The following is a 26,780-nucleotide window of genomic DNA, read 5'->3' as shown; positions in this document are numbered from 1 at the left end:
TGTACAATTTAAAACAAAAAACCGTTTTTTTAAGGATCAGATAGTGAATGTAAGTTTAAAAAATGTCTTCCCCTACCCCAAACAATGCAACTCACTTTACTTCCAGTGTCCTGGGAATGACACCTAGAAGGAAAAGGATAAGCTAGCATTGTCCAGACCCTCTCACCTTGTTTTCAGCAATGGTCTAAAGCAATAAGCAATATTTCTCTACAGCAGACTACACCGGAAGCACAGCCGAGACTGCCTTATGTTTCCAAGTCTGGCCACCAGCACCACCAGCAAGAGAACCAAGACAACGATGTGGATAATGAGATACACAAAGAGACAAAAAACTGACACCCACTCCAGCCAGGATGAGGCTTCAGAGGCAACAGGAGACCTGACTGATAAATGCATGGATACCGATCTCAGCACAGCACAGCACGGCACGGGGTCTAGGTAACAGACGTAGAGGGAGGACGGCAAAGAATCCGCTTTCTGCATCGGACACAATACGGTGCTACTCAGAGTCTTCCCAAAGAGTAGCCACAGCCATGATTCCATTGGTATGAAGACAAAAAGCTGAAGGACTGCTTTTCTATGGACTGAAATCTTGGTCTTTCAAGCTTGAGGATCACCACCTCTAAGAAACCCCCCCTCAGCCTCTGACTTAGAAGCCTCTCTTCTGTGCTTCCTGGCATTCTGGCACACACCTTTACACACTTGGCGTTCCACGCTGTAGCTATCAATCTCCACACCTGACTTTCTCAAGAGAATGTAAGCTCCCGAGGGTGGTGCCTACACAAAGGGCCGGGGGCCCAGGAGGCAGTCAGCAAGTGCCGAAGGAATGGACGACGGACAAACAGCGTGCTACTGAAGAGAGGGCCTTATGGAAGGAGTTTATTAATCGTCCCACAATTTTCCACATTCCTAGTAACACCATTTGTGAGGGTCTCTCTTTTCAAAAGACTTTTTCCACTGAAACGCCACTTCTCCAGTAGAAGGTCTGGCAGTTGGCAGTAGGTTATGGTGCGGAGTTTATTAGTATAGCCCATAGTGAAGTTCTCATTGCATCCATGAAAGTATAATTTCTTGTGCCTGTACCCTAATCTTATGAACACAGCCAATTAAGAACAAATTAGGAAGAAAAAAGAAAAACAAACAAACAAACCAACAACACATCAGAACCTTGGAAAGGAATTCTTTGTGCCACTAGAAATAATAAAAGTTCTACGGTTCAGCCAATTAGCTCCTCTTTTGTGCACAATAACCCTGCTAGGGGATGCTACCATTAAAACCATATTTATTTCCCATGTCACCTAACTCAAGAGAATTTATACTGAGAGGCGTAGGATTCATTCTGACAAATATACCAAATGTCTAGTAAGTGCCAGACACTGTGTTAGGTGCTGAGGATATTATCAGGGAACAAGATAAAACAAGGTCCCTACACTTTGAAGCTTATATCGTAGTGAAAGAGACAGGAGAAAAATTTGGGGGGGGGGGGGGGTGAAACCCAACAAGCAAATCATTATAGACCGTGATAAAGCTTTAGCAGAAAGAAATCGATGAGTGGAGAGTGATGGAGGTGGCCCCTTTACATAGGATGGTCTGAGAGGTCCTCCCAGAGTTGAGATGAGAAGTAGTCAACCGTGAGAAGAGGCCTGACACGGCAGTCTAGGCAAAGGGAACAAGCGTGAGGCTTCAGAGGCAGAAAAGGGTTGCTATTTGTGACGAACAAAATGGAGCTGAGCTCTCTAGCACAGCTGGACCTCTCCCCCAGGGAGGAGAAAGGAGTATATGAAAGGAAGCTGGATATGCAGGCAGAAGTCAAATTACGCAGAGTTTTGCAGGTCACGGCAAGGACCGGTAATAACATTCTCTGAAGACGGGGCTTTTAGCACAAGAAATATGAAATACAAGTCAGAAGACTTAGGTCACAGTTGAGACATAAATCGTATACTAGCCGTGAGATCACAGGAAAGGTACTTCAATACTGTGCCTCAGTTTCTGCATCTGTAAAACATCTACTGACCTCTAAAGGTTGTTGTAAAGATCAAATTGGATACTATACACAAACATAGTTTATAATTTGAAAAGTATTATAAAAAAGGAAATGGTATTGTCTGGAAGAAAATCGTCGCTAGAAGACTATTACCTGGCAGAGCAGTGCGCTGGTGAACATCTTCGGTGAGAAGCATCAGCCAGAACATCCAAGGAGTAGAGAGGGGAGAGGGGATTAAACTGCAGGGATAAATGAGATTATTTTAGCAAAGCTTACATGAAAAAGATCTGATTCTAAAAGGTGACTTTCTGTTTGATCACTTTGCCCCTTTGACGGTTCGACTCTCTTGCCATATAACAGACACCACTCAATAAAGTTTTAACCACAAATCTAGCATACCTGATCCCACATACCCCAAAAAAGGCTACTCCTTGGTAAATAACAATTTTTCAAAAACCTCTAATGCCTGGTAATTACTTAAATGGCAGAAGATAGCGCTTTCTATATGACATAACAGGAACTTATCTATTGATTATTGGCCCTTGTTCCCAAGAAAACTAGCATGAAACTACCTTTTTCTTTCTTTATCCTGGCCAATGTTTCCAGTAAATAACTGGTTAGCACATACCAGCTGCAGTGTAGTAGAAACAGAACTTGATTAAGAATTAGAATACCTAACACTTAATTTCAGTCTATCACTGAGTTTTCATACATTAAAAATTACATAATCTCTTTTGAGTTTTACTGTCCTCACTTGTACGAGGGGGTGCACCGCTGTCTTACCTATTTTACAGGATTACCGGGGGCATAAATGAAATATTGCTTTCAGTCGGTAATTCCAGTTTCTCTTCTGTAAAACTTCTAATCATCTCAAAAGGTGGTTGTGAGGGTCAAACTTGGATATAATATATAAAAAAAGTACCTTACTTTCCATTTTCTAGCTTTATTTGGACTTTCCCCAGAATAAATAATGCCCCCCACCCCCAAATTTCAAAACTAAATATATCTTAAGACCAGAAGAACTCTGAATGGTAATTTCAAAAGAACTTAGAAAGAAGCAGGACTTTGGGCAAATCACTTAAATCTTATTTGTAAATAAAAGATCTGGACTGGGTGATCAACACAGGTCCTCTTCTGCCTTTAGATCCTCCCCTGCAAACAGAGCTCGGGCTCAGGATCTCCCAAGCTGCAGTCTCTCACCGCCTTAATGACTTCTTTCTCTGCCCACAACCTGCACTGTTATTTACTTAGTATTTTCTTCATATCAATTATTTTTACTCAGCCTGCCCTTACTATGTTTCTAAGGAATAAGTTTGATGTGATGATGACATTTTTTCCAATTACAAATGATAACTTAAAATAATTGTATGGCCACACACCATCTAAAAGCATCTCATGAATACACACCAGTTAGGTCTACCCCTGCTCTGGTTCATTTTGAAAGAGTGTCCTCAAGAGGAAGGTTTCAAGTCTAAACTGCACTGCAATTTAATAAGTCCTAAGTGGTCAAAACACAAAACAAAAAACACTGAGCAACAGTAAGCCTGAGATTTTTACCTACCAGTCTTTATCTACTTTATAACTAATCAAGATAAATCAGCCTCTCTTCCCCCCAAAAATCAAAAGCTTCAAACGTGAAAGGAACGCATCGATAGTCACTGTCAGTAATTTTTAAATGATGACCCTTACAAAGGCCTAGATTTGCCAAGGGCCCTCCGCAGGGGTAGCTGGGGAAAAGACTAAGCGACTACGAGGGCACGGCTCTAAGGCCTTGACCCCACTACTTCACTCACAGCAGCTCTACCTTCTTCTGTCTCCTATGTTCAGGCTTCACCATTGTACTTCTCAGCGTAGGATGCTGGTGCTGAACTAAACCATACGCAAATGAGGTTCATTCTGATTTCTTACTGCAAAGTTCAAAACTAAAATAAAAACAGGATTCCTATGAAATATACATTATAAGTAATAAACTGAAAAGCACAGTTGAACCTAAAAAGGGGAATTAGCTATCGTTCTTATCAGTGAATATCAGAAAATTTTAGAAAACAGTCCTCTATAAGAAATCAGAATTAACGCAGGGAACAGGAACCTTACCTCATGCGCACAAGCAGAAATGTGAGGAAAATCAGAAGCCAATGCTTTATTCTTTCTAAAGAAAAGGAAATCAAATGATAAACTAAAGATGACAAAGAAAAGCAATCTTACCTGGTTTCGTTCTCTTTTCCCAGCTGACGGTAACCAGAAACTAAAGAGAGGGAGAGAACAACAGGAAAGAAAATAAAAGAAGTGGTTGGAAATTATAGAGGAGGAGAAGAAAAAAGGACTCTGGCATAACAAAGTGAAGACACAGAAAGAACTGGGGAAAAGAAAAGACATGGCAGACGTGCACAAACTTCTTGTGAAAAATAACTCTTCAAAGGAAAAAGTCTTGTAATGAAATGGGAAATCCTGGACCCTCTAAAAACAAACTCAAGATTATGGTGTGACACCATAATCTCAGCTGTGTGGTGACAAGAGGATCCCCAAATTCAACAAGAACACAAACCATACCCATATCTTGCCTATTTTGTTAATTACGAATTCGACCAGGCTAATGAGTGTAGGATCATAACTAGACACTGACTTTCAAGTGTGTAGGAGACACACAGCCAATCACGTTAGGGGACCAGGTTGTCATAAGAAAGGGAGGAATCATTTTCCTATAGCTGCACACAGGCTTTCCAGCTGCACTTACCACAGCAGTTAAGACAAAAGAGATTTCTATTTCTCTAGATAGAGGTCTAAACATGGGAAAAGCATAGGAGAGTATACAGCCAATCACCCATTTTGAACAAAAGAATTTTAAGAGACAGAAAAATGAGCTTAAAATGTAACATCTTGGAGGGGTGCTTGGGTGGCTCAGTTAGTTGAACGTCTGACTCTTGGTTTCGGCTCAAGTCATGATCTCACGGTTCATGAGTTTGAGCTCCTCATCAGGCTCTATGCTGATAGTACGGAGTCTGGGATTCTCGGTCTCCCTCTCTCTCTGCCCCTCCCCTGCTTTCTCTCTCTCTCCCCCTCTCAAAACTAAATAAATATTTAAAAAATAGATTAAAAAAAAAATAACATCCTGGAAAGAGAGAAGTAGAACTATCACCGTTTGCAGATGACATGACACCATACACAGAAAACCCTAAGGACTCCACCAAAAAACTGTTAGAACTAATAAATGAATCCAAAGAAGCTGCAGGATACAAAATCAATATGCAGAAATCTGTTGTGTTTCTCTACACTAATAATGAACTATCATAAAGAGAAATGAGAAAACAGTCTCATTTACAATTACATCAGAAAGAATAAAATACCCAGGACTAAATTTAATCAAGGAGGTGAAAGCCCTGTACACTGAAGACTCTAAGACACTGAGGAAAGAAACTGAAGACAACTAAATGGAAAGATACTCTGTGCTCATGGACTGGAAGGATTAACATTTTAAAATGTCCATACTACCTAAAGCAACATACAGATTCAAATTCCAATGGCATACTTCATTGAACTAGAACAAATAATTCTAAAGTTTGTATGGAACCACAAAAGACCCCGAATACCCACAGCAATCTTAAGAAAAAAGAACGAAACTGGAGGCATCACACTTCTTCATTTCAAACTATACTACAAAGCTATAATGACCAAAATAGTACGGTAGGGGCATAAAAACAGACAAATAGACTAATGGAACAGAATAAACAGCACTGAAATAAACTCACATATAGATGGTCAATTCATTTATGACAAAGGAGGCAAGAATATACAGTGGGGAAAAGACAGTCTCCTCAATAAACGATGTTGGGAAAACTGGCCACAACATACAAAGGAAGAAAACTAGACCGCTATCTTACACAATACAGAAAAATTAATTTAACATGGATTAAGAATTTAATGTAGGACTTGAAAGCATAAAATTCCTAGAAGTAAACATAGGTGGTAAGCTCCTTGACATGGGTCTCTTCTGATTATTATTTTTTTATTTTTTGGATCTGAGTCCAAAGGCAAAGAAAACAAAAATAAAAATAAACACATGCGACATCAAACTAAAAAGCTTTTGCGCAGCAAAGGAAACCATCAATAAAACCAAAAGACAACCTACTGAATGGGAGAAGATACTGAAAACCATATATCCAATAACGAATATCCAAAATATATAAAGAACTCATATAACTCAACAACAAAAAAACCGCAAACAATCCCATTAAAAAATGGGCAGAGGAGAGTGTCCAACTCTTGGTTTTGGCTCAGGTCATGGTCTTACGGTTCACGGGATTAAGCTCCACATTGGGCTCTGGACTGACAGCATGGAGCCTGCTTGGGATACTCTCTTTCTCTCTCTCCCTCTCTCTCTCTGCCCCTCCCCCACTCATGCATGCCCTCTTTTTCTCAAAATAAATAAAATTAAATAAAAAATAAAAATAAATAGGAAGAAAAAAAAAAAAAACGGGCAGAGGAGGTGAACAGACATTTCTCCAAAGACATACAGGCCAATAGGCACATGAAAAGATGCTCAATATCACTCACTATCAAAGAAATGAAAATCAAGACCACAATGAGGTATCACCTCGCCTGTCAGAATGGCTATTATCAACAAAACAAATAACAAGTGCTGGAAAGGATGTAGAAAAAAGGGAATCCTTGTACACTGTTTGTGGGAAGTCAACTGGCACAGACACTGTGGAAAACAGTATGGAGATTCCTCCAAAAACTAAAAATAGAACTACCATATGATCCAGCTATTCCCCTTCTGGGTATTTATCCAAAGAATATGAGAACACTAACTTGAAAAGATATATACACCTCTATGTTCACTGCAGCATTATTTACAACGGCCAAGGTATGGAAACAACCTAAGTGTTCATCAATGGATGAACGGATAAAGAACATGTGGTGTATACATAAATACACACATACACAATGGAGTACTACTCAGCCATAAAAAGGAAGGAAATCTTGCCATTTGTGACAACATGGACGAACCTTCAGGGATTAGGTTAAATGACTAAATCAGAGAAAGACAAACACTGTATGATATCACTTTTATGTGGAATCTAAAGACAAAATGAATGAAAAAAATGAAACAAAACAAATTCATAGATATAGGGAATGGATTGGTAGTTACCAAGGGGAAGGGGGTTGAAAGGTGGGTGAAAGGGCTCTATTTTATGCTGATGAATGGTACCTAGATTTATGGTGATGATCACTTTGTAGCAGATACAAATACTGAATTATGATGGTGTACACCTGAAACTTATGTAATGCTATATACCAACTTTACCTCAATGTAAATTAATTCATTCATTCATTAAAAAAAACAACATCCTAACTGGAAGCTACTTTTATAATGCAGCACCTGTACATACAAACAGCAAAGAAAGAAAAACTAGTCTCGGAAGGAAAAAAATCACTCTCATGGGCTTGGAGTGTTAGCCATGTTAACCGTGGTAAAGCACAAATCTTAAAGCCCAATTTCTAGGTTCCTCCATAAAACTTCCCTCTACCTCCTCCAAGGAACAGGCTGGGATAATAAGTAAATATATAAGCAGCACTTACTCTTTCTGCCGAGGGTCACTAATAATGTGGCCTATCCTCTCAGTACCCAAAGTACTTATGCTGGTCTCCTGAAAAGGCAAGGAAGACAAGAGTGTCATCTAACCATAGAAATAAAGTATGATCTGTCATCAGGCTCACACTTTCCCACAACTGTGCCAGCAACCTCAAAGGCACATGTCAAATGTCAATCTTAAAATCTAACAGCAAGTTTATTTCTTTTTATGGGAATCTATCTTAAAAAGTGTTACATGTGATCCTAGCCTTATTTTTCCCAGTGTTCCAAAAAAGTTATTATAAACCTTGTTTACTATATGTTTTAATACAGCGAGTTATTAAAGTATATGGAAATAGAACACTTAAAAAAAAAAGTCCAACAGCAGCCAATTTTTAATAGGCTAGCACACCAAGCTTCTAGGCAAGTATGATTACAGCCCCAATAGCCTTCATAATGGGAAATCTACCCAGGCCTCACTGGTAACACCTACAATCTGGTGACTAATGCATACATGTTAAAGGAATTTTAGAACTTACAAAAATTGCTACCCTGCCTTTTGTCTGTTAAGCATCATCTCTTAAAGTAAAATAGTTTGTATAAATTGGTTCTTAAATTTAGGTTTCTCAAGACTGTAATATGAAAGCTTACCCATAACACCAAAAGCAATTCAGAAACTAATCATCTCCAAAAAATTGGAAAATGGCAGAAGGCACTCACCCTTCATTTAACTTGAGTATATTTACAATGAATGTCACCACAGTACCTGGGGAAGGGTACCAATGATACACAAATAAGAGGTACCCACATATGAGTAAGTGTGAAGATGAGAACGCATAAGTCACGGGCATGACTGTCAAGAATGTGAAGCCTGTTATTCAAACACATTTGTTTCTGGGAAAACATTATGATAGCTTTTCATTTATGTGGATCACTAGTTCATTTGTGTGGACTAAGCCTAAAATATTAGGGTACGCATTTTAGCAGAACTGACTCTAGAAAAATTAATTTGAGGTCAGATTCTGGGTGGGAGTGGAGCTAAATGAAAAGGTTTCACATAGTGTATTCTTCACATTTTTCCTCCCTTAGGCATGTGCCTCCTGGTCACAGACACAGCCATAGTAGTGGGGCCAACAGAAAAGATGGGTGAAAAATGAGCTATTTGTTACTGCAGAAAAATTATTAACTTAAAGTGCCGTAATGTTTAAATTTACAGTTTATTACTGTGTAAATTACAAGCAGTACTTTGCGTAATTAGCAGCTCGCTGGCAGGGAGCGGTGAATGAAACTCATTATTTATGATTATAATTTAGAAAAAGAGAAGAGAGATGGGGGAGGGGGAGGGGGGGCAGAACAGTGACCTCTGCTAGAAATGACAAATATCCCTTTAAGGTGATGAAGATGAATGAAACAAGTAAATATTATCCTATTCATCTGAAATTCTTGGAGGCACGTCCAACAGGCCCTGGAGTTTCCTTCCAGGCAAACTAAAGGGAGCCTTCAAGACGAAATGATTTACTTCCACAAAAGAGGAAGGCTCTTATTTTACAGGAGATGAAACAAAATAAGGCAGACAGTAAGGAGAACATTACCCTTCCAGCCTAACTAATAAAAAGTAAAACCATCCCTCTGTTCCCTACTCCCAACCTCCTGCCTCCCTCTACCTCATGTACTCCTACCCTGTTAGCTGGCCCATTAAGTAAGAATAAGCTCCCAGGATAGCAAAAGCAGCGTTTTATTTTCTGTAAAATAAATGAGCCAAAAGAAGAAGGTATAATTCTTCTAATAATCAAATGTCTTTCTAATGAGAGATCTGAAATTAAATTTAAAGATAAAAAATCTGAGTTCATCTGGAAATAAATAGCTTCATTCCTTTTACATAGCTAAAATCTCAGAAATCAACTCCCTATTTCCACTACAAAACAGTAGCTCCCTAAGGGTAGCCAGGCTATGGCTGTGATCACTATATACCTGGCCTGGCACAGAGCCTGACACATAGTAGGCATTCTAAATGCATATGCAGTGAATGCAGTAATGCTCTGAAATGCCTCTCACTTGCTCGCTCTTAGCCCACCACCATCTTCTCTAACAGGGTATGAGCCCCAGTCTTAACCTACTTTCAATCTCAAAGCTAGAGTAAAAAATGAATTTAAAAAATTTTTTAAACTTGAATTTAAAAAGATAAAACAAAAGTACAGCTGGGTTCAATTCTCTATTCTGCCACTTCTGCCTAGGTAGTATCAGGTAGAAGGCAATACCTTCTCGGTGCCCAGTGCCCAGTATAGTCCCTGGCAAGGGCAGAACTGAATAAAGGTAGATATCCCTTCCTTGTGGCCAAGGAGCTTTTAAAAATTGAGAGCAGGTTTTCTTTCAGGTTTTTTGGGTTTTTTTTTTAATGAATTCTAGAATAAAAGACCAAAGTTAGGATAGAAGAAGCATTCATGAATTCAGGAGGAGTTATAAAGAAGCCAAGACTATTTTAACTTCCATAATATAATAATATAAGATTAATCAAAAGAGGAGAAGAGACAAGATCAGGCCTATAGATTTACAGATAAACTGTCATGACAGTGTTCGCTCTGTCAAAATTTCTGTATGAATTAAGCTTCATCTCTTATGTGTGTATCCATTCACATCCTACATAAGGTTCTCTCTCGTGAACTTGCAGAAGACTCCAGTTGGCTTAATTTACTCCAGGGAGTACCGCAGCACCTCTGATTAGCAACAGGGTGCACAAATCCTGTAGGGAATACTATCCTCCCAGTGAGCCCAGTAGACAGTGAGAGCTGTCACCTTCCCAACAAGCCTTCTTCGGCCCTTTCTGAGGCATCGAGCTGCAGCTCCAGGCAGACGATTCAAGCGAGCATGATATCCTAAAAAACAGAAGAAAGCCCTCAGAAACCGAATGCAGAAGATTCATTAGCAATGATGTGCTTCTAGCACACTACAGGCCTTCCTCCCAGGATCTTACTAGACTGACCCTAAAGCTCGTATCACTAGGCTATCCTCCAAGGATTTATTATTCCCATGTGTTTGTGGTATGATCTTAGGCGTGTCATTTACCTCTGACTTAGGCATCCTCACCAGTAAAGGAGGGATAATCACTGGCTCAATCCTGTCTCACAGAGCTCATTTGAAGACTCCATGAAACAGCACACGGAAGGTACTTTATAAACCAAAAACACTACACAAATAGAAGACATTATCCATAATTTCTAATTATAAATTAAATGCCAGTTAGTATCTCAAAAACACTTTATGCCATAAAATAACAGTAAAAATAGCCTGTATAGTAAAATCTCATTTTTCTAATTACTGCATGCATTCCACACCCAAAAAACACAACTGGAAGAGTCCACACCAAAATGTTATCTTGACACCGTCTCTGGGTATGGAATTACAGGCCATCTTAAGTTGTTCTCCCTATTCCTCTTTGTGTGTATTTTAAGTGGTCCATAAAGAACTTTCAGCAATGGTCACTGAAATGTTTGATGGAAGGTGTTAAGGTAGCCAATGTGTGCCTAAGCCCGGCAGTAATCTTTACCAAGAGCCCACTATTTTGAGAAGGACTTTCAATCACCCAAATTCATCTTAACAAATTGCTATAGGAGTTTATAGCTCTGAGCAGAATTCTAATCACCAACAGATGCCCAACTATTACCTGATAACGGATTCCTGGGAATCTTAGAATCATAAATTTATAGAACTAAAAGAAACCTCTGAAACAGTCTGTTCAATATCACAGTGTTTTAAGTAATGACCCTAAAGTCCCAAAGAAACGAAGTGATTCTGTCATAGTAACCGAGCTAGGAAGACAGTACCAGACAGTATTATCACCACAGTTCCTTCTCCCTTCCCTAGGCTCTTCCCACTCTATCTTGCTGCATCAGAAGTAAAGGAAAAGCAAAGAGAAAGGATGTATTTGTGTGAAAGCCCACAATAATAAAATAATTTAAGGAAATATTTTTAAATCATCCAATTAAAAAATGTCATTATACCTTGTCTGTGAATGTTCTTACTGAAATCTGTTCTCTTCCAAGATGCAATACTTCAGGCTCCCACTGAGCACTCCATAGCCCATCGGTTTCACAGCAGGTAAGCAGCAGTGACACGCTGCTAGGCTTCCTAAATCTGGCACAAATGGCAATAGCAAGCTGAAGGAATGCCCTGCTAATAGATATCCCAAGAGTCTCCACGGGTTGGATTTACGTATGAATGGAGAACCTCAAGTTTTAAGACTCACCCTTGAATCTTCTAGAAAAATCCCTGGACTAGCTCCAAAACTCAGATAGTTAATACATGCTTAGAGGCATGAATATGCTTGCCATGGGACGATTCTCCCCAAAGAGAACCATAAAAGTGTGAAGTATAGTTTGGTCTCCTCAGAACTTACCTCTTTGAGCTGGTCGAGAAGGTAAAAGGAATGTGGAATCGGAAAGTTTATCCAGTCCAGAATCCATTCTTTCTACTTCAGAGCAACGATCAGGAGCCCACTTGGGCAGAAGATTAGGGACAGTGAATCCTGGGACACATTCTCCCTCATAGAACCAATCGCTTTGCTCATCATCCCCTAAAGTAAAGAGATCATAAGTTGGAATTTTAACATGCTCTATGGAAAACCAAATGCAAGGATGATTTCTCAGAACTATAGATTTGATGATACCTTTTAAATAATGTCAAAGTACAAAAAAACTGTTTTGAACCTTCTTCTTGATCCATATTATGATGGAAACTAGAGTACCAAACTAGTTTCACGTAAATGAAATACTGTGTTACACTGGACTACTTTTGATAGTAAAAAACTAATAAAGCTACCATGTACTAAACCCTTACCACCCTATGAGGGCCCATGCTAAAAATCTGCAAGCATGTTATCTCTTCTAAACCCTACACTAATTCCAACTTATAAATAAGGCAACTAAAGCGAGAGAAGGCAAGGTCAAGTTAGTAAATGATGAAGCCAAGATCTGAACCCAAAGCATGACTAACTCCAAAGCCTTTAACACAAAAATAAATTGCCTCCTATGTACCATTCTGTGGTGTAAATGAACTTGGGAGTTCAAAGCCCACAAATGTTTCTTAATTCAAAACTAGCTACTCCTGAGGTATTACATTTGCATTTCTCATAGTAGGTTAACAAAAAATGTATGCCCATACCTCATTTATTCCTTGGTACCCTGACATTAATGGGACAGAAAATCATCTTGACACTAGCAATCCAAGTAACCAGGAAAAAACTAACCACAGAGACAAGCAATATAACCTCCCAAGATCTGTCAAGAAGTTATACCATTCAACCAAGGCCAAACTCGTCATTAGTGACAAAGTCAAGACTAGACCCATATAGCCAAACTCTTGGTTCAAACCTCTTTCTACTGGGTACAATGACAGCATCTCAGTTTGCAAGAGACCTTGTTCCCACCCACAAAGAGTAGTAAGACTGATAACTTCATGTCTGCCATCCCATACTCCTTTCAAAATACCAAGGATGAAGGGATTCATGACAAGAATATCTAAAGTGTTCATAATGCCTTCATTCTCTAATGTGTGTCAGATCCCAGGGAAACTGCTCAGGCCATGTTAAGCACATGAAGTATCAGATTCACAGGCCACTTATATCCATGGTAATGATAACTCTTAACTCATTGTGGAGATCTCTAAAAGGGAAAATGAAAATGCTCATAAAGAAGTTACTCAAAGTGTTCCTTTATAAAAACATACCATCAATGGCTGTTTCTCCAGAACAGTGGCCCTCAACCTTCAACGTACATCAGAACTACCAAAAACGGTTGTTAGAACACAGACTGCTGGGTCCTATCCCCAAAGTTTCTGATTCTGGTCCAAGCAGGATCAAAAATTTGCATTTCTAACAAGTTCCCTAGTGATGCTGCGCTGACTTCAGGACATTTTGAGAACTACTGCTCTAAAAGCATCTTACTAAACCAGGTGCATAGATGGATTAAAGATAGGCATTAGAATTAACAATGATTAGTTTCTCTGCATGTCAATATATTAATTCCTTTCTTATTCATAGACACTCCTTAAGCCATTTATTAAAACAGTATATTTAGCTAAGATAATATTTTCTGATGACAAATGGCATCCCATAATGGCATTTTTTTTTTTGATACTCAAGCATTCACTCAAGATTTTTGACAATACAAAAAGGGCTTCACTGAACCAAAGGAAACCTTGTGAAATCATTTAGACCAGTAGTCCCCTACCCTGGGCTCCTGTGGATGCATGACGCAGCAGCTCGCCAGAAGAGTACTGCCGGAGAATAAGGAAGAGGCTGATGGGTCAGGTTCCAGAATTCCTGCTCCTCTAGAATCACGCTTTAACCAAAACAGGTTATCTGTTTCATAATCTGAGGTTCTATGTATAATTCTGTTTGAGGGAGAAAGAGGAGAATTTTCCCCTTTTCTGAGTTTCACAATAACCATTTATTAAGAGCTTACTATATGCCAGGCAATGTGTTACCTACTATAGTTGCAAATAATAAAAAAAATTCGTACCTTGAGAGAGCTTCAATGGAAAAGGCACACATCTATGAATAATGTCATATGGTAAGCGGTAAGAAAGTACAGGGAAAGAAAGAGCAAGGGTTGGTTCTAGGAGATGATGCCTGCACGGACTATGACATCCAGCCAGATTCCCTCCAGGAAATGCGCACACACTTAAATGCAGTAATGGAGACTTCAATAAGGTGACTATTTACAAAGGAGTAGATAGTATTAAGAGGAACCAATAAGGGATGGTGAAGCACCCTGGAGCCAGCCCGGCAGGAAGTCTTTACCTTTCCTAGACCTGAAGCAGCAAGGAGAGAGAATGGTTACTAGAGACCAGAGAGAAAGCTTAGGTTACAGAAGACTGCCAACAGGGGTGGTGGCCTTTGGCAGAGGAACACCATCACTGCCAACCAGCAGTCCAACAGAAAGGGAGCCCGAGAAAGCTACAATCCAAAGTCGCAGACTGTATTACTGTCTCCAACTCTTCGCTACCTCCCTGTGATAACACACATCCATGCCTTCTGCCTTTACCCACAGAATTCCAGAGCCTTCCCCTTCAGGCAGAGCATACTTCCTCCTCCCACTGACATGAGGCTTGTCATATAACTCACTTGGGGTAGTAGAACATTAGCAGACGTGATCCAAGCAAAAGCTTTTTTAAATATGGCTTGGTCGCCAAGCTCTGGTTTGGTCACTTAGCATTCACGTCTTCCACCAGGAAAAGTCCCTGCCAAGAACAGTCATTGCTCTTCCAGCAGAGGTCCCAGGACAGGATACACTGAGTAGATAGATACAAACCTAACTTAAAGCCTGGAGACCAGCTGAGTCCAGGTTAGATCAGCTGAGCCTGAGCCAACACGCAGCCCCATAGCAAGAAATAAATGAGGTAAACACCTGAAATTCTGGGGCTGTTAAACAGTATTACCGTAATAAAAACTTAACAAATACACTCAGTCTCATTCACCTTCCTCCCTCCAATCTTCTGCTAATGCCTCCTATTGGCCAAATCCAATAAGAAATTGAGGGAAAAAAAACAAGGCACTGACACAGTCCATAAATATGCCCTGGAGGGGCAAAACGAAAATTGTCTAGGTGGATGACCAACCGGTCAAGAAAAGGTGGGGATGAGATTTCTGGCAGAGACACCAGCATAAACAAAGACATGGAAGCAGGAAATGACATAGCTTTGTGCTGAGAACTCTAAGTATCCAAATATCACCAGAATGCATGAAGTTGAAGCAGAGATAGAGAGGAAAGCTAGGGCTATAGAATATTCTAAAATCTTCCACGATAAAGCAAGGAATGCTTATTAGTAAAAAGGTTTTCCGAAGGCCTGAAACTTAATCTGTCATAACAGGTCTACACTTTCTTACACCTCTGTATAATTATATATCATAATCTTTAAGAAACACATTATGATACTTCACAGAACAGTATAAAAGCAAAGAAAAAGAGCAAAATTTGTATACACTAGCTCATTCAAGCAAAGACAAAAGAATCAAGACCCTAGTTGCACCCAATCTGGGAGTATATACACACAGCCTCTAATGACACCTAGCTCCCTCAGAATGCGAAAGGGACAGAAATGTATTCACAATAACCTCCATTACAATAAGGAGCTCAGCAACCCCATCCATGCCCACAACTCTGAGGTATGGGGGAGATAACCTCCCGCAATCTCTCTCCAAAATCAGAACTCGGATCCGGAGTCTCACGGTCCCAGGATCTCTTCTGGATCAGCCTAGACATGTAGCCATTGTGTTTTTGTCCTTTGATCACTTAACCCTTGAAGAAAAATCACTGGATCCCAGAGCTAGAAGGGACTTTAGAGAGCTACAAATCCCTTATTTAGATGAAGAGAATTACAGTCCAAAGGAGCTATATGAAACTCTTATTGGAACATAGTTAGTATGGTCCTAAGCAAGTGTACCCGATAAAAACAAAGTCTCAAATGACTGTTTAGGTTGTAAAAATAAAGAACTGGTAATTAAATTATACCAGTCTTATCCACAGTGTTCTATACTGAATTTCAGAAGTCTTAACATTAGAAAGAAGATGTTTTCTAGAATATATTCATCTAGAACACTATGATCATTTATAAACAAGGTTATAAAAATAAACTCTTCCTATGTAAAAATAAGAATGTCTTAATATCCAATGAAGGAGCTAATACAGAAGGATATTTTTTGGTTCTAATTAAAAGCGACTTCCAAAAGTCCTATCCTTGACACTATCCCCCTAATCCGCTATCCCCCTAATCAATGATTCTCAAAGTCTAAACTACCTGCATGAAAATCACTGCAGGTACTTGTGAAAAATTCAGATTCCAAAAGCCAAATCTAACTAGATCTATTTGATTTGTAGGACCTCCGAATGTGCAGTTTTAACAGTTCACCAGGTGGCTCTTATATGCCTTAAAGTTTGAGAACCGCTGCCATAGACAACCACCATATTCTCAGTGACGTATTCCTATAATCATTCGAATCTTCCCAGAAATACTCAACCAACATCCCAAAGCTGGGATCAAGATTACCTTGCCGTCCTTCATCATTGGTAAAGAGCCCTGTGTCACTGCTGCTACACACACTGCTGGTTTCACTGAAAAGAGACAAACACAAGAGAACACATCAGATCCCGTCAAAACCAAAGCAGCATCCATTCTTCAGGTTTTCAAATCAAAACATCCCATTTGCCTAACTTCACTCTGGCTCATTAGCCAATCAGAAATTAAATTTCATAATTAAGCCACAGAGGAAAGCTTATTTTCCTGTAAAACAAAACCTAGGGAAACCTCCAAAACTTATACTTCTATTTCAAAGTACTTAAAAAATACCAAAAGTCACTTTGTTAGGTTAGCACTGGAGAGTTATTTAGTGGGGCACCTGGGTGGCTCAGTCAGTTACAGGTCCAACTCTTGATTTTGGCTCAGATCATGATCTCACAGTTCGTGGGACAGAGCCCACGTCAGGCCTTGTGCTGACAGTGCTGACGGCACGGAGCCTGCCTGGGACTCTCTCTCCCCTCTCTTTCTCTGCCCTTCCCCCACTCACTCTCTCAAAATAAACAAACTTAAAAAAAAAAGTTATTTATTAAGGCTCACAAAACTAATCTCAACTTGCTTGGATGTATTAAACAACACAAATTTACCAATGTTTTTTTTTTTTTTAAATACTGTTAACTCTCGGTTTCAAATGAAACTGTCCAACTCTAAGACATGTAGCATCTTTCAAGTTTTGTTCCCATTTACAAAGCGGCAAACAAAAATCCATGAATGGGAAAAGAGTCAGTACGACCAAAGTTACATTTTCTAAATTTAATGTCTTCCCAATATGAAGTGGACCCAACAAAATTCATTCTCAAAACAGAAGGTTAAAAATAAAAAGGTATATGGGGCGCCTGGGTGGCTCAGTCAGTTAAGCGGCCGACTTCGGCTCAGGTCATGATCTCGCGGTCCGTGAGTTCGAGCCCCGCGTCAGGCTCTGTGCTGACAGCTCAGAGCCTGAAGCCTGTTTCAGATTCTGTGTCTCCCTCTCCCTGACCCTCCCCCGTTCATGCTTTGTCTCTCTCTGTCTCAAAAATAAATAAACGTTAAAAAAAAATAAAAAAAAATAATAATAAAATAAAGTAAAATAAAAAGGTATAAACAAACTCCATTTGAAGCCAATGAAATAAAACTTCTGCTCTGTAGAATTCTGTTCAATTTGCTTCATTTTCTGAGCTATTACTAACAATTGATTCTGCCTCTTCCGATGCTGCAATGTCTTGGGCCTAATCTCCATTAAATTTGATCTGGTTCAGGAAAAATTTCCCTATTCTTTACAATTTTAGCTATTCCCTTGATTGGGAGTGTTTCCTTCCAAACTCGCCATTTTTTTTCACCTACTCTAAAAGATGGAAGGAACCAGAGCAAGGAAGAAACATTCTTATCATACTGCATAAGCAATAGGCTTGGCAAAATCCCAGTCTACATTTCTGGATCAAAAATGTGAAAATATTTTGTATTTTTGCAACATGTCCAAATATCTTGCCAACATGAAATCCTTAAACTGCTGATTAAATTAAGTAGCTGTGCTCTTTCCTCGCTTAAGTTTATCTCTGAAGAGATCCAAGAAATTTGCTGCAGCAAGAGCCAATAAAACATAACTCGATTTATTTAAACGTTCTTTCATTTTCTTTTCTTCTGTACTGATAAGTGAGAACTTTCTCGGGTGTTGTCGTAAGAAATGTGTCACAAAACTATACTACTGGATTCTGATGGATTTAGAATCTTCAAGGAGCTCTGCGGGTAAAACCAGAGGCCATCCTCCCTGAGCACTGCACCCTTCCTACTTCTGAGTTCAAGGAACTGTGCCTGCTGAACTTAATGGCGCTACTTTTGTATTTTTAGCAAATTCCTGAGAACATCAGTGGTCTAACTCCCTTGAGTTCTACTACACAGTCTCTCATATTACCACTTTATTATCCTCATCTGGCCTCAAAGATAGACCAAATTTGATATTATTTTAACTCCTCTTCGCAGTAAGCAGGCCTTAAAAAAAGCACATTAAGCTATAGAACAGATACTCTATCCCATCAGCACGTTATATATACTTTATTAGTTTGCAGTATCACTAACTGAGATTTAGGGGTCAGCACATGACAGCCTGCACCTGTTTTAGCCTGTGAGCTAAGAATGGTTTTTACAGCAAAAAAAGAAATCAAAAGAAGAATTTTGTGACACGTGGGAATGATACGAAATTCAAATTTCAGTGTCCATAAGTAAAGTTTTATTGGAACAGAGCCACAGTTATTCATTTACATATCATCGATGGCTGCTTTCACACCACAACTTCAAAGCTGAGTGGTGGCAACATAGAACATATCACAAGCAAATCCCTAAAATATTTACTATCTGGCTCTTTACAGAGGAAGTTTGCTGATCCCTACTCTACATGTACTACAAGTTCTACTCTTGAGTATTTACCATTATAAAATTTAAACTGCTTGCTTTATTACAAAAGCTATCAATTCCTTTCCCCATTCATTTCCAGCCACCTGTAAGTACTACAAAATACAGTGCTCCCTTGATCCTTTTTTGCACGGATGCCGTTCTCTCCCGTATTCTAAACCAAGGGGGTAAGCTCAAAGAAATCTGCTGGATCAAGAAAGGTGCTGGTAACCTAAAGCCTTCGTGTCACTGTACCTTTTCTATTTTTGTCGACAGCATTTAAGAGGACTCACGGTTTCTGAAAGAGCCTGGATTAAACATGTCTATAAGCTTTCTGTATATAGTTAATTCGAGGAATGGCAATGATGTTACAGAAATATCACCAGGATTTTAAGACTATGAGCAAGGGAGATAAGTATTTTCTTCACAGAGAAAATAAGTTTGTCTTACAGCATGCTTATGACATAAAAGTATCACCAGTCTACTGGTATCTGGAAGTAACCAGTACATTGGATAGCATCTGCTAATTCTATTTATTCCCTCAGAAGAACTTGCATTGTGGAAATCTAATCATACGTAAGAAATTGTTAGCATGATTTGATGAGAAAAAAGACAAAAGTGGGAACTTCGTGGCATGTCTGCACATAAACACTATGATACAGCATGCAAAAATGTAGTGCTAGCTAGAAAGTAGAAGCAAATATTTCCCCTTCCAAATTATAAGACAAAGTTGTCCAGTCCTGAAGACTTCATTCACTTCTGGCTCTGAGATCTTCTTCGAAAAAAATCAGCTTAGTGAGATTTAATAGCGATTTAGTCGACTATAAAATGTTAATTTATGGGGTGCCTGGGTGGCCCAATTGGTTAAGCATCCGACTCTTCATTTCGGCTCAGGTCAGGATCTCACAGTTCGTGAGTTCGAGCCCCACATCTGTGCTGATGGTGCGGAGCCTGCTTGGGATTCTGTCTCCCTCTCTCTCTGTCCCTCCCCTACTTGCTCTCTCTCTCTCTCTCTCTCAAAATAAATAAAAATAAACGCCTTTAGAAAATGTTAATTTAGCTAACTAAACAGAATGTTTAATGGTCTATTAAAACTAAGCTACCTTTCAATAAACATAAGTTTCTTTTAGCACCTTTGTAGTTCACAAGGTCAAAGAGTTAAAAGGTGACAGAATCCTACATGTTTTTCCTATCTCAAAACCTTCAAATTTGTTTATAACTTTTTTGCCATGAGCCTTTTTACTAGGCAAGGAGAAAAAGCTCTGCTCCTGATTTTTATAAGAAAAAAGTGTGATCCTACCTTTAGTGTCCACTCTACTTGTGGTCCTCTGAAGTTTAGTCAGGAAGACAAAAACTCAGCCTTTGTTAATCTTCAGAAAAACTAACTAGACAAAACCCACAAAGATAGCAGGTGTGAAATCTCATCTTTTCCTAAAATGGCAGCAACTCCTATAGGCAGCAATGCCTCCTGTCTTTGCTTTGGGAGCTGTTCTGGACTCCCTGTTCTCACATGGTTCTCACCTATAAATAGTTTGCATTAAAAATAAAATCCTCCTAGAATATTTCTAAAATTTCTAAAAATGTATTAACCCTACAAATAATTTATACATCATTCAAAAAAAATTCAAAAAATTAGGGCAATTAGTTTCTCACAGCAAAAGGAGGAAAAGCCCCCTCCCCCATTTCTCCTAAACTTCAACTCATTCACTTAGTAAGCACTGACTATTTACCATACACCAGAAACCACTCTACCCAGTCCTAAAACTAACAAAGAAACGTCTCAGTAACAATATAAAGGTGTACATTTTATAAGAAACCTAGTCTAAACCACGGGAGAAGGATGTGAAAAGGAAGAATGCTTTCCAATGAATAATACTCTGCAAATAAGGGGGTGTGCAAGCCTACAATTTAACCATGTTAACACTGAGGAAATCTCCCCATCTTAGAAATCAGAAAACACCTCAAAAGTATTTCTATGTGAGTAAAAACAGTAATAATACATCACACTTCTCTACAGTGGTTGTCCCTAAAAAATGTTCCCACACTGAATTCAGCAGCACAGCCACCATTTTAAAGAAGACACAAATAAAATTAAAGCCTGGGTTTTAGACCACCAATTGTATTACCTAATTATTATATGTTAGAAAAGAAACCAAACCACATCGAGCTGAAAAAACAGAAGTGTAAAGAAAGTCACACTAACCTGCAGTTCCAGAGGCTTCCCTCCTCCAACACTGTATTATGAACACTTTGAAACGTATGAAAAGGTTGAAAGAAGTTCCAGTTACCACTCACACTCCATCACATCACCTACCGCACGTCACACACTGCAAAGAACATTTTGCTTTTTCTGTTTTATCACACGTCTATCCCTCTAACCTTCCCTGCTGGGCATCTTGGTAACCCAAGACACTCTTGGTAGACCAGGTGATTGGCATCCACTCTCAGAGAAGGAGATTATCACAGGAATCAAGCCTAATAAAACACTACTGATACCCCTCATCCACTTGAATCATTGATTCCAGGGCAAACACTCTGAGCTCAATATTGTAAACCTTGGTATGAACTTTAAAATGCTTTCATCTGAATTGCTCTTCCTTCCAAGTTCTGAAAATGAACCGTTTGCCCTTTTGAGGAGCAATTAAAGGGTATATTTTCAAGTTAGCAAAAACTCTCAGTTACAAAGTTTTAAAAACTACAGTATTTTTATTCTATAGAAGAGATCAATGTTTTGGCCTTACTAAGTTCTCTAAATCTGAAACTTACGCTTGTCGGTGAAAGCAAAATCAATCAAGTGAAAATCCCAGATCAGCACCTAGAAACATCAGCAGTAGCTCTCAACTCAAAGCAATTTTACCCCCTTCTCCTCACCCCCACTCCCACCTTGCACCCACGGGGTCATCTGGCAATGTCTGGAAACATTTTTGTGTGTCAGGACTTGGAGCAGGGGAGGGGGAGTTGGTGTCCTACTGGCATCTACCGGGTAGAGCGTTGCATCCTACAATGCACAGGACAACCCTCACAACAGGTAATTATGTGACTCAAAAATGCCAGTAGTGCCAAAGGGGAGAACCCTCGTCTGTAGTGATAAAGCACAGGACGAAGCGGGCAGGGCATCTTGTTAAGGAAAACCACTTCAGAGAGGAGGCTGTGCACTTTTGCTGGATAAAGCCGGCCTTCAAGGACAGAGGTCAACATCCCACAGTAGCAACAATGCCATTCTCTTGCCAGGGCCTCAAAGAGCCTGAGGCCTCTGGATCCCAGGAATCACGAGAAGGTAGCTGGACCTTCAGGCCAACTGGTAGAACTGAAACTACTCAAGAGTTGTACAGATCACTCCTCCCTGCCCAGCCCAGGCAGAGAGAGGAGAGAGAGATCCAGGCTGGGAAAGAGGGTAAGATCTTGCTCATTTCAGTCTCCCCAGTGCCTAGCACGGCATCCGGCACACAGCAGGCATTCAGCAAATGTTACATATGGAATGAACTCCTTCAGATCAGCTGCTGCTTCCCCTTCCGTGGCCTTCATGCCGTATCACTTCACTTCTCTAATACTATTTCCTGCAAGGCTGTTCTGAGGATGTGATGATATGAGGTATGTGAACCCACTTTGTAGACTCTAGAATCTTATACAGAGCCAAAGGATGAAAGATTCAGAAGCTACCTCTAAGGTGCTAATTCTCATATGTCTCCAATATTATTATTTTAGCAGACGATAGTGTTAATTCCCTGACAGTCTTTTTATTAAATAGTAATCTAAATTCTATAGGACTCTCAATTATACTCCAGTAAAGAAAAAACAACATTCTATGGGACTCGAATCTGTTCTCATTTTGAATGGAAAAATAAATGTGGCTTATGAAATCTACTATGTTCTCTATATGGGGCTTCATCCAAGAGAGGGAGACACAGCTCTCAGCAGATATCCAAGCTAGAAGTGTCTCAAGAAGGGGTTTGGTACTTGAGTGGAGTTCCAGAAAATTATTAATAAGAATTATTAATAAGAAAATTATTGATAGTACAAAAGTATTAATTAGAGAACAATTCTATATTAATCATTTTAATCAATAATTTTATAATTGTTTATTAATAATAAAATAATAGTTCAAATCATTAATAGAAGCTATTAATACAGAATTCATTATTGATTCAAGTAATATCATTTACTGAGTTCTAGTACAGGCCGGGCAAAGTACTAAGAGCTTTACATTCATTATTACATTTCTTCTACTGCAAAACTCTACGAGGTAACTATGTCAACCTCACATTACAAGTGAAGTAGTGAAGCCTCGAGAGGGCAAGCAAGTTGCCCGACATTACACAGCAAATAAACGTCAGAGCCAGTACGGTGTATTTCCAAAGTCCATGAGCTTGCTGAATGGCCGCCAAAACATGGATGGTGTACAGATTCATTTACCAAGTAATTCCATGTTTCTCTCTTCATGAGCTACTTTTCAATTCAGCACTTCTCATTTTCATTCTCCTGAAAATGCTAACAGATTAACTGAACTTGGGAAAGAATGTTCCTTTGCTTTTTGCTAGTTAAAACATTCAGACACAGCTGAAACTCTATGTTTTGACTCTAACTATATCAGCTAAAAATGCATCAAACATGCTGAACACCAAGAAAACAAACTAGGGACTCACTTTGGAAAAAGCTCTCCATCTTAATGCCATATTTTGAATTTTAAAAATAAATATTCACCTTCAGTATACATACTTACAACAAAATATACTCTCAGTTATCTATACCTTCGCTTGTCCTTAAAGTTCCTGAATGCCCTTCCTTTGAAATCAAAGTAAAAACATTCCCCCAAATTCTAGGGACATATTACTCTGAAAATACCATTCCTGAATCTAGCTTCACACTAAGTCAGGAAAAAATTCCAGAAGATGGAGAGCCATCTGTGGTAATTAGACTGTCAGATGACTCCCAATGATCCCAGCATCCTGGTATTTCCCAGCCTGGTTGGTCTGTGCGACGAGCAATGGCATAGGAAGAAGTAACGGGAGGTCACTTCTGAGATTAGATTAGAGAAGACTGTGGCTTCCCTCTTGGACACTCAGTGAGGGCCGGTATGCTCTCTCTCTTTCTCTCTCTCAAATCATTACCCCCAGGGAAAGTCAAGTGCCATGTCTTGAGAATACGAACAGCCCTGTGGAGGGGCCCCCGTGGAAAGGAACTTACAGTCCAACAGCCTACAAGGAACTGAAATCTGCCAACAGCCCTGAGTGAGCTTGGAAGTGGATCCTTCAGTCACAGTTATGCCCTGAGACAACTACAGCCCCAGTCAACAATTTGACTGTGACAATATGAGACTCGGAACCAGACCCACCCAGCTAAGCTACTCCCAGATTCTTGACTTCAGAAACTGTAAATGTTACTTAAAGCTACTAAGTTTCAGGGCAGTTGTTTTGTTTTTTTGTTTTTTTTTTTTCTGACACAATAAATAATACAGCATTTTTTGTGAATTATTTTTTGAAAATAACTCCCTACTTCCTAGCCCTAACACAAGCTCCTAATTTGAATAAGACAAATCTCTGAATTCTCATAATTGGGAGAAAAAACACACCTTGTCCTCTGACCTAACAGCTCGCTGGTTCTTTCATATTCCTAACCACAAAGGACTATAAATTTAGAACTGAGTAAGAGTAGTTTATACCTGTCTCAACTAAAATAAGGAATTCGTTTATTACCTATAATTAAAACAGCGGTATCAATAAGTTAACACCTGGATTATTAACCAGGTACCTTGAATAAGACGGATCTTTTACATCTAATTTTAAAAGAAACAAACAGGAGAGAGAGAATGGCCTCTACCATCATGTTAAAAGATAAGGGGTTTTCATTTTAACTTTTTATTAAATAATGCACTTAACAAAAATTTTAAATCGTCTTAGAATTCAGAAAAACAGAAAGGAAAAGTCACTCCTAGACCCAGAGCCCAAAGACATCTTTGCTCAATTTTTTTCCTGGGTCAAGGTGGTGTATCTATAACCGTATACAGTCAGATTTCAGAGATTAAAAGTAACTATGACCAAGGGAGAGGTTTTTCAGAGAAATATCTCACACCAACTGCAAAGTTATTCCCACAATAACTTATTAAGTTGTAAGAATGTATAGTGAAGGAGTTTGTTTTCTGGTTTCACTCAGAGGATACCACAAAAGAAACAGCCTCACTGGTTTCACATTATTAGTGCAGCCCCCGCAATCGGGTATACTGGGTAAAGATTTAATGATTTGCCCCAGGACTCTGCTACTGAGCTGGGGGGGTGTGCCTTACAGAAGCCCACCCATCCTTTTACGACTTACCTTTTCTTAGAGCTAATAGTGATTCATCTTCAGTTAGAAGAAATGTCTTTGCAGAGTAAATTTTTAAAGAACATATATTCTGAGACCTGAATGTCTAAGAATGACTTTCTGCTGCTTTTCCATATGAAATCTATCTTGGCTATATATAAAATTCAGGGGGGGAGTAGGAGAGCAATCCCCCCCGCCCCCGCTCCAAAATTCTACAGGCAACTGCAGCCCTTCACACTTAGTACTGTAGGAATAAATACCAGCCTTGTTTTCATCCCTTTTAAAATTGTTCTTTATACCCAGGGAGCCTGGGTGGCTGTTGGTTAAGTGTCCGACTTCAGCTCAGGTCATGATCTCACAGTTCATGAGTTCAAGCCCCACGTCTGGCTCTCTCCTGTCAGCACAGAACCCAATTCAGATCCTCTGTCTCCCTCTCTCTCTCTCTCTGCCCCTCCCCTGCACATGCTCATGCGCGCTCTCTCTCCAAAATAAACATTAAAAAACAAAAATTGTTCTTTATACCTGTTCCACCCCTGCACCAAGGCAGAATGCAAACTTCTGCCAGGATAGGTCTAGGTAGTATGTGTCTGTTCATTCATTTTCCCTTTTAATCTTTATAATTTTTCAACCCAAGAATGCCTTTTCTCTTTGGTTCTATTTTTTAAATCATTATTCTATTCCAATGCTTCAGTTTCTTCCTTTGAAATATTTACATACTCATAGACAGGGCCTCTATCTTCTGTTCTCCAGATCTATCAACTTCTCTCTCATTATCACCTCCTCTCATTGCATCTTGGGAGGGCTTCCAAAGTTTTCCAAATCAACTCAATTTTCCACAGAATGAATTGTCTTGTTTTAACACTGCAATTACATCAATTTCCTTACATTTTTCCTCCCATACTACTGGGTTTTCAAATAGCCATCTTTCTTTCCTTATGAGTTAACTGTTCCTATTCCAAAGTGACTATGTCTTTTTCGCATCCTAAAGAAGACTTTCTAAAATGTTCCGGTTTCCACTGGCAATCATTTTTGGATATGTGTTTTTCCTCTGAACTTTCAGGATAATGATCCTTTTCCCTTATTCCACAGAACTTGTTGAAAGGCCTCTTGTTGAAAACTGGTTTACCTAGAATCTCATTACTTGCCAACAGAAAGGGTGTGTAAATGACCCCTGGTCCCATTCTCTATTCTCTTGGATATAGGTAACATGCTTCCCACATCTACAACTGGCCAAGACAATGTGTAGAGCTCCTGGCCTAACACCCAGTGTCACTGGTAGGCTTTTACCTCATATAGTTATGTGGGACCAAGCCAGGATCTTCTTCTGTCACTGCCTTATTCTGACGCCATTCCAAGAGTCTACAATATATAAAGATATATAAAACACTGCAATTTCTAGAATGCACCACTAAGAGTGATTTTTTCTTCTCTCCCCATGCCAACAGTAAACTTTATTCTTGGAGAATGTATTTCCCAGGACTGAATTTGCAG

The 26,780-nt window shown here is 39.4% G+C and overlaps 1 protein-coding gene across 8 annotated transcripts in view; it reads right to left on the bottom strand.

Moving 5' to 3' along the window:
- The window catches only part of GPATCH2L (G-patch domain containing 2 like), a 75,843-nt gene that overhangs the window by 39,817 nt on the left and 9,246 nt on the right, over positions 1 to 26,780 (bottom strand). For 4 of the 8 annotated variants that reach the window (XM_019427239.2, XM_019427240.2, XM_019427236.2 and 1 more), the window contains 6 exons: positions 16,599 to 16,663; positions 11,950 to 12,126; positions 10,350 to 10,429; positions 7,565 to 7,632; positions 4,079 to 4,133; positions 2,138 to 2,223 (listed from right to left, as the gene is read on the bottom strand). In XM_019427239.2, coding sequence (XP_019282784.1) covers positions 2,138 to 2,223; positions 4,079 to 4,133; positions 7,565 to 7,632; positions 10,350 to 10,429; positions 11,950 to 12,126; positions 16,599 to 16,663 — 531 coding nt within the window. Of the gene's footprint in view, positions 1 to 2,137; positions 2,224 to 4,078; positions 4,134 to 4,189; positions 4,230 to 7,564; positions 7,633 to 10,349; positions 10,430 to 11,949; positions 12,127 to 16,598; positions 16,664 to 26,780 lie in introns of all 8 variants that reach the window. The other 4 variants (XM_019427235.2, XM_019427238.2, XM_019427241.2 and 1 more) reach the window with 2 other exon arrangements.

Source organism: Panthera pardus, unplaced genomic scaffold (assembly GCF_024362965.1).
Source record: "Panthera pardus isolate Hobbes unplaced genomic scaffold, ASM2436296v1 HiC_scaffold_24, whole genome shotgun sequence".
In the NCBI taxonomy this organism is placed as follows: Eukaryota; Metazoa; Chordata; class Mammalia; order Carnivora; family Felidae; genus Panthera; species Panthera pardus.
Note: the sequence above shows the minus strand (reverse complement) of the source record. Positions and strands in the feature narration are given on the sequence as shown.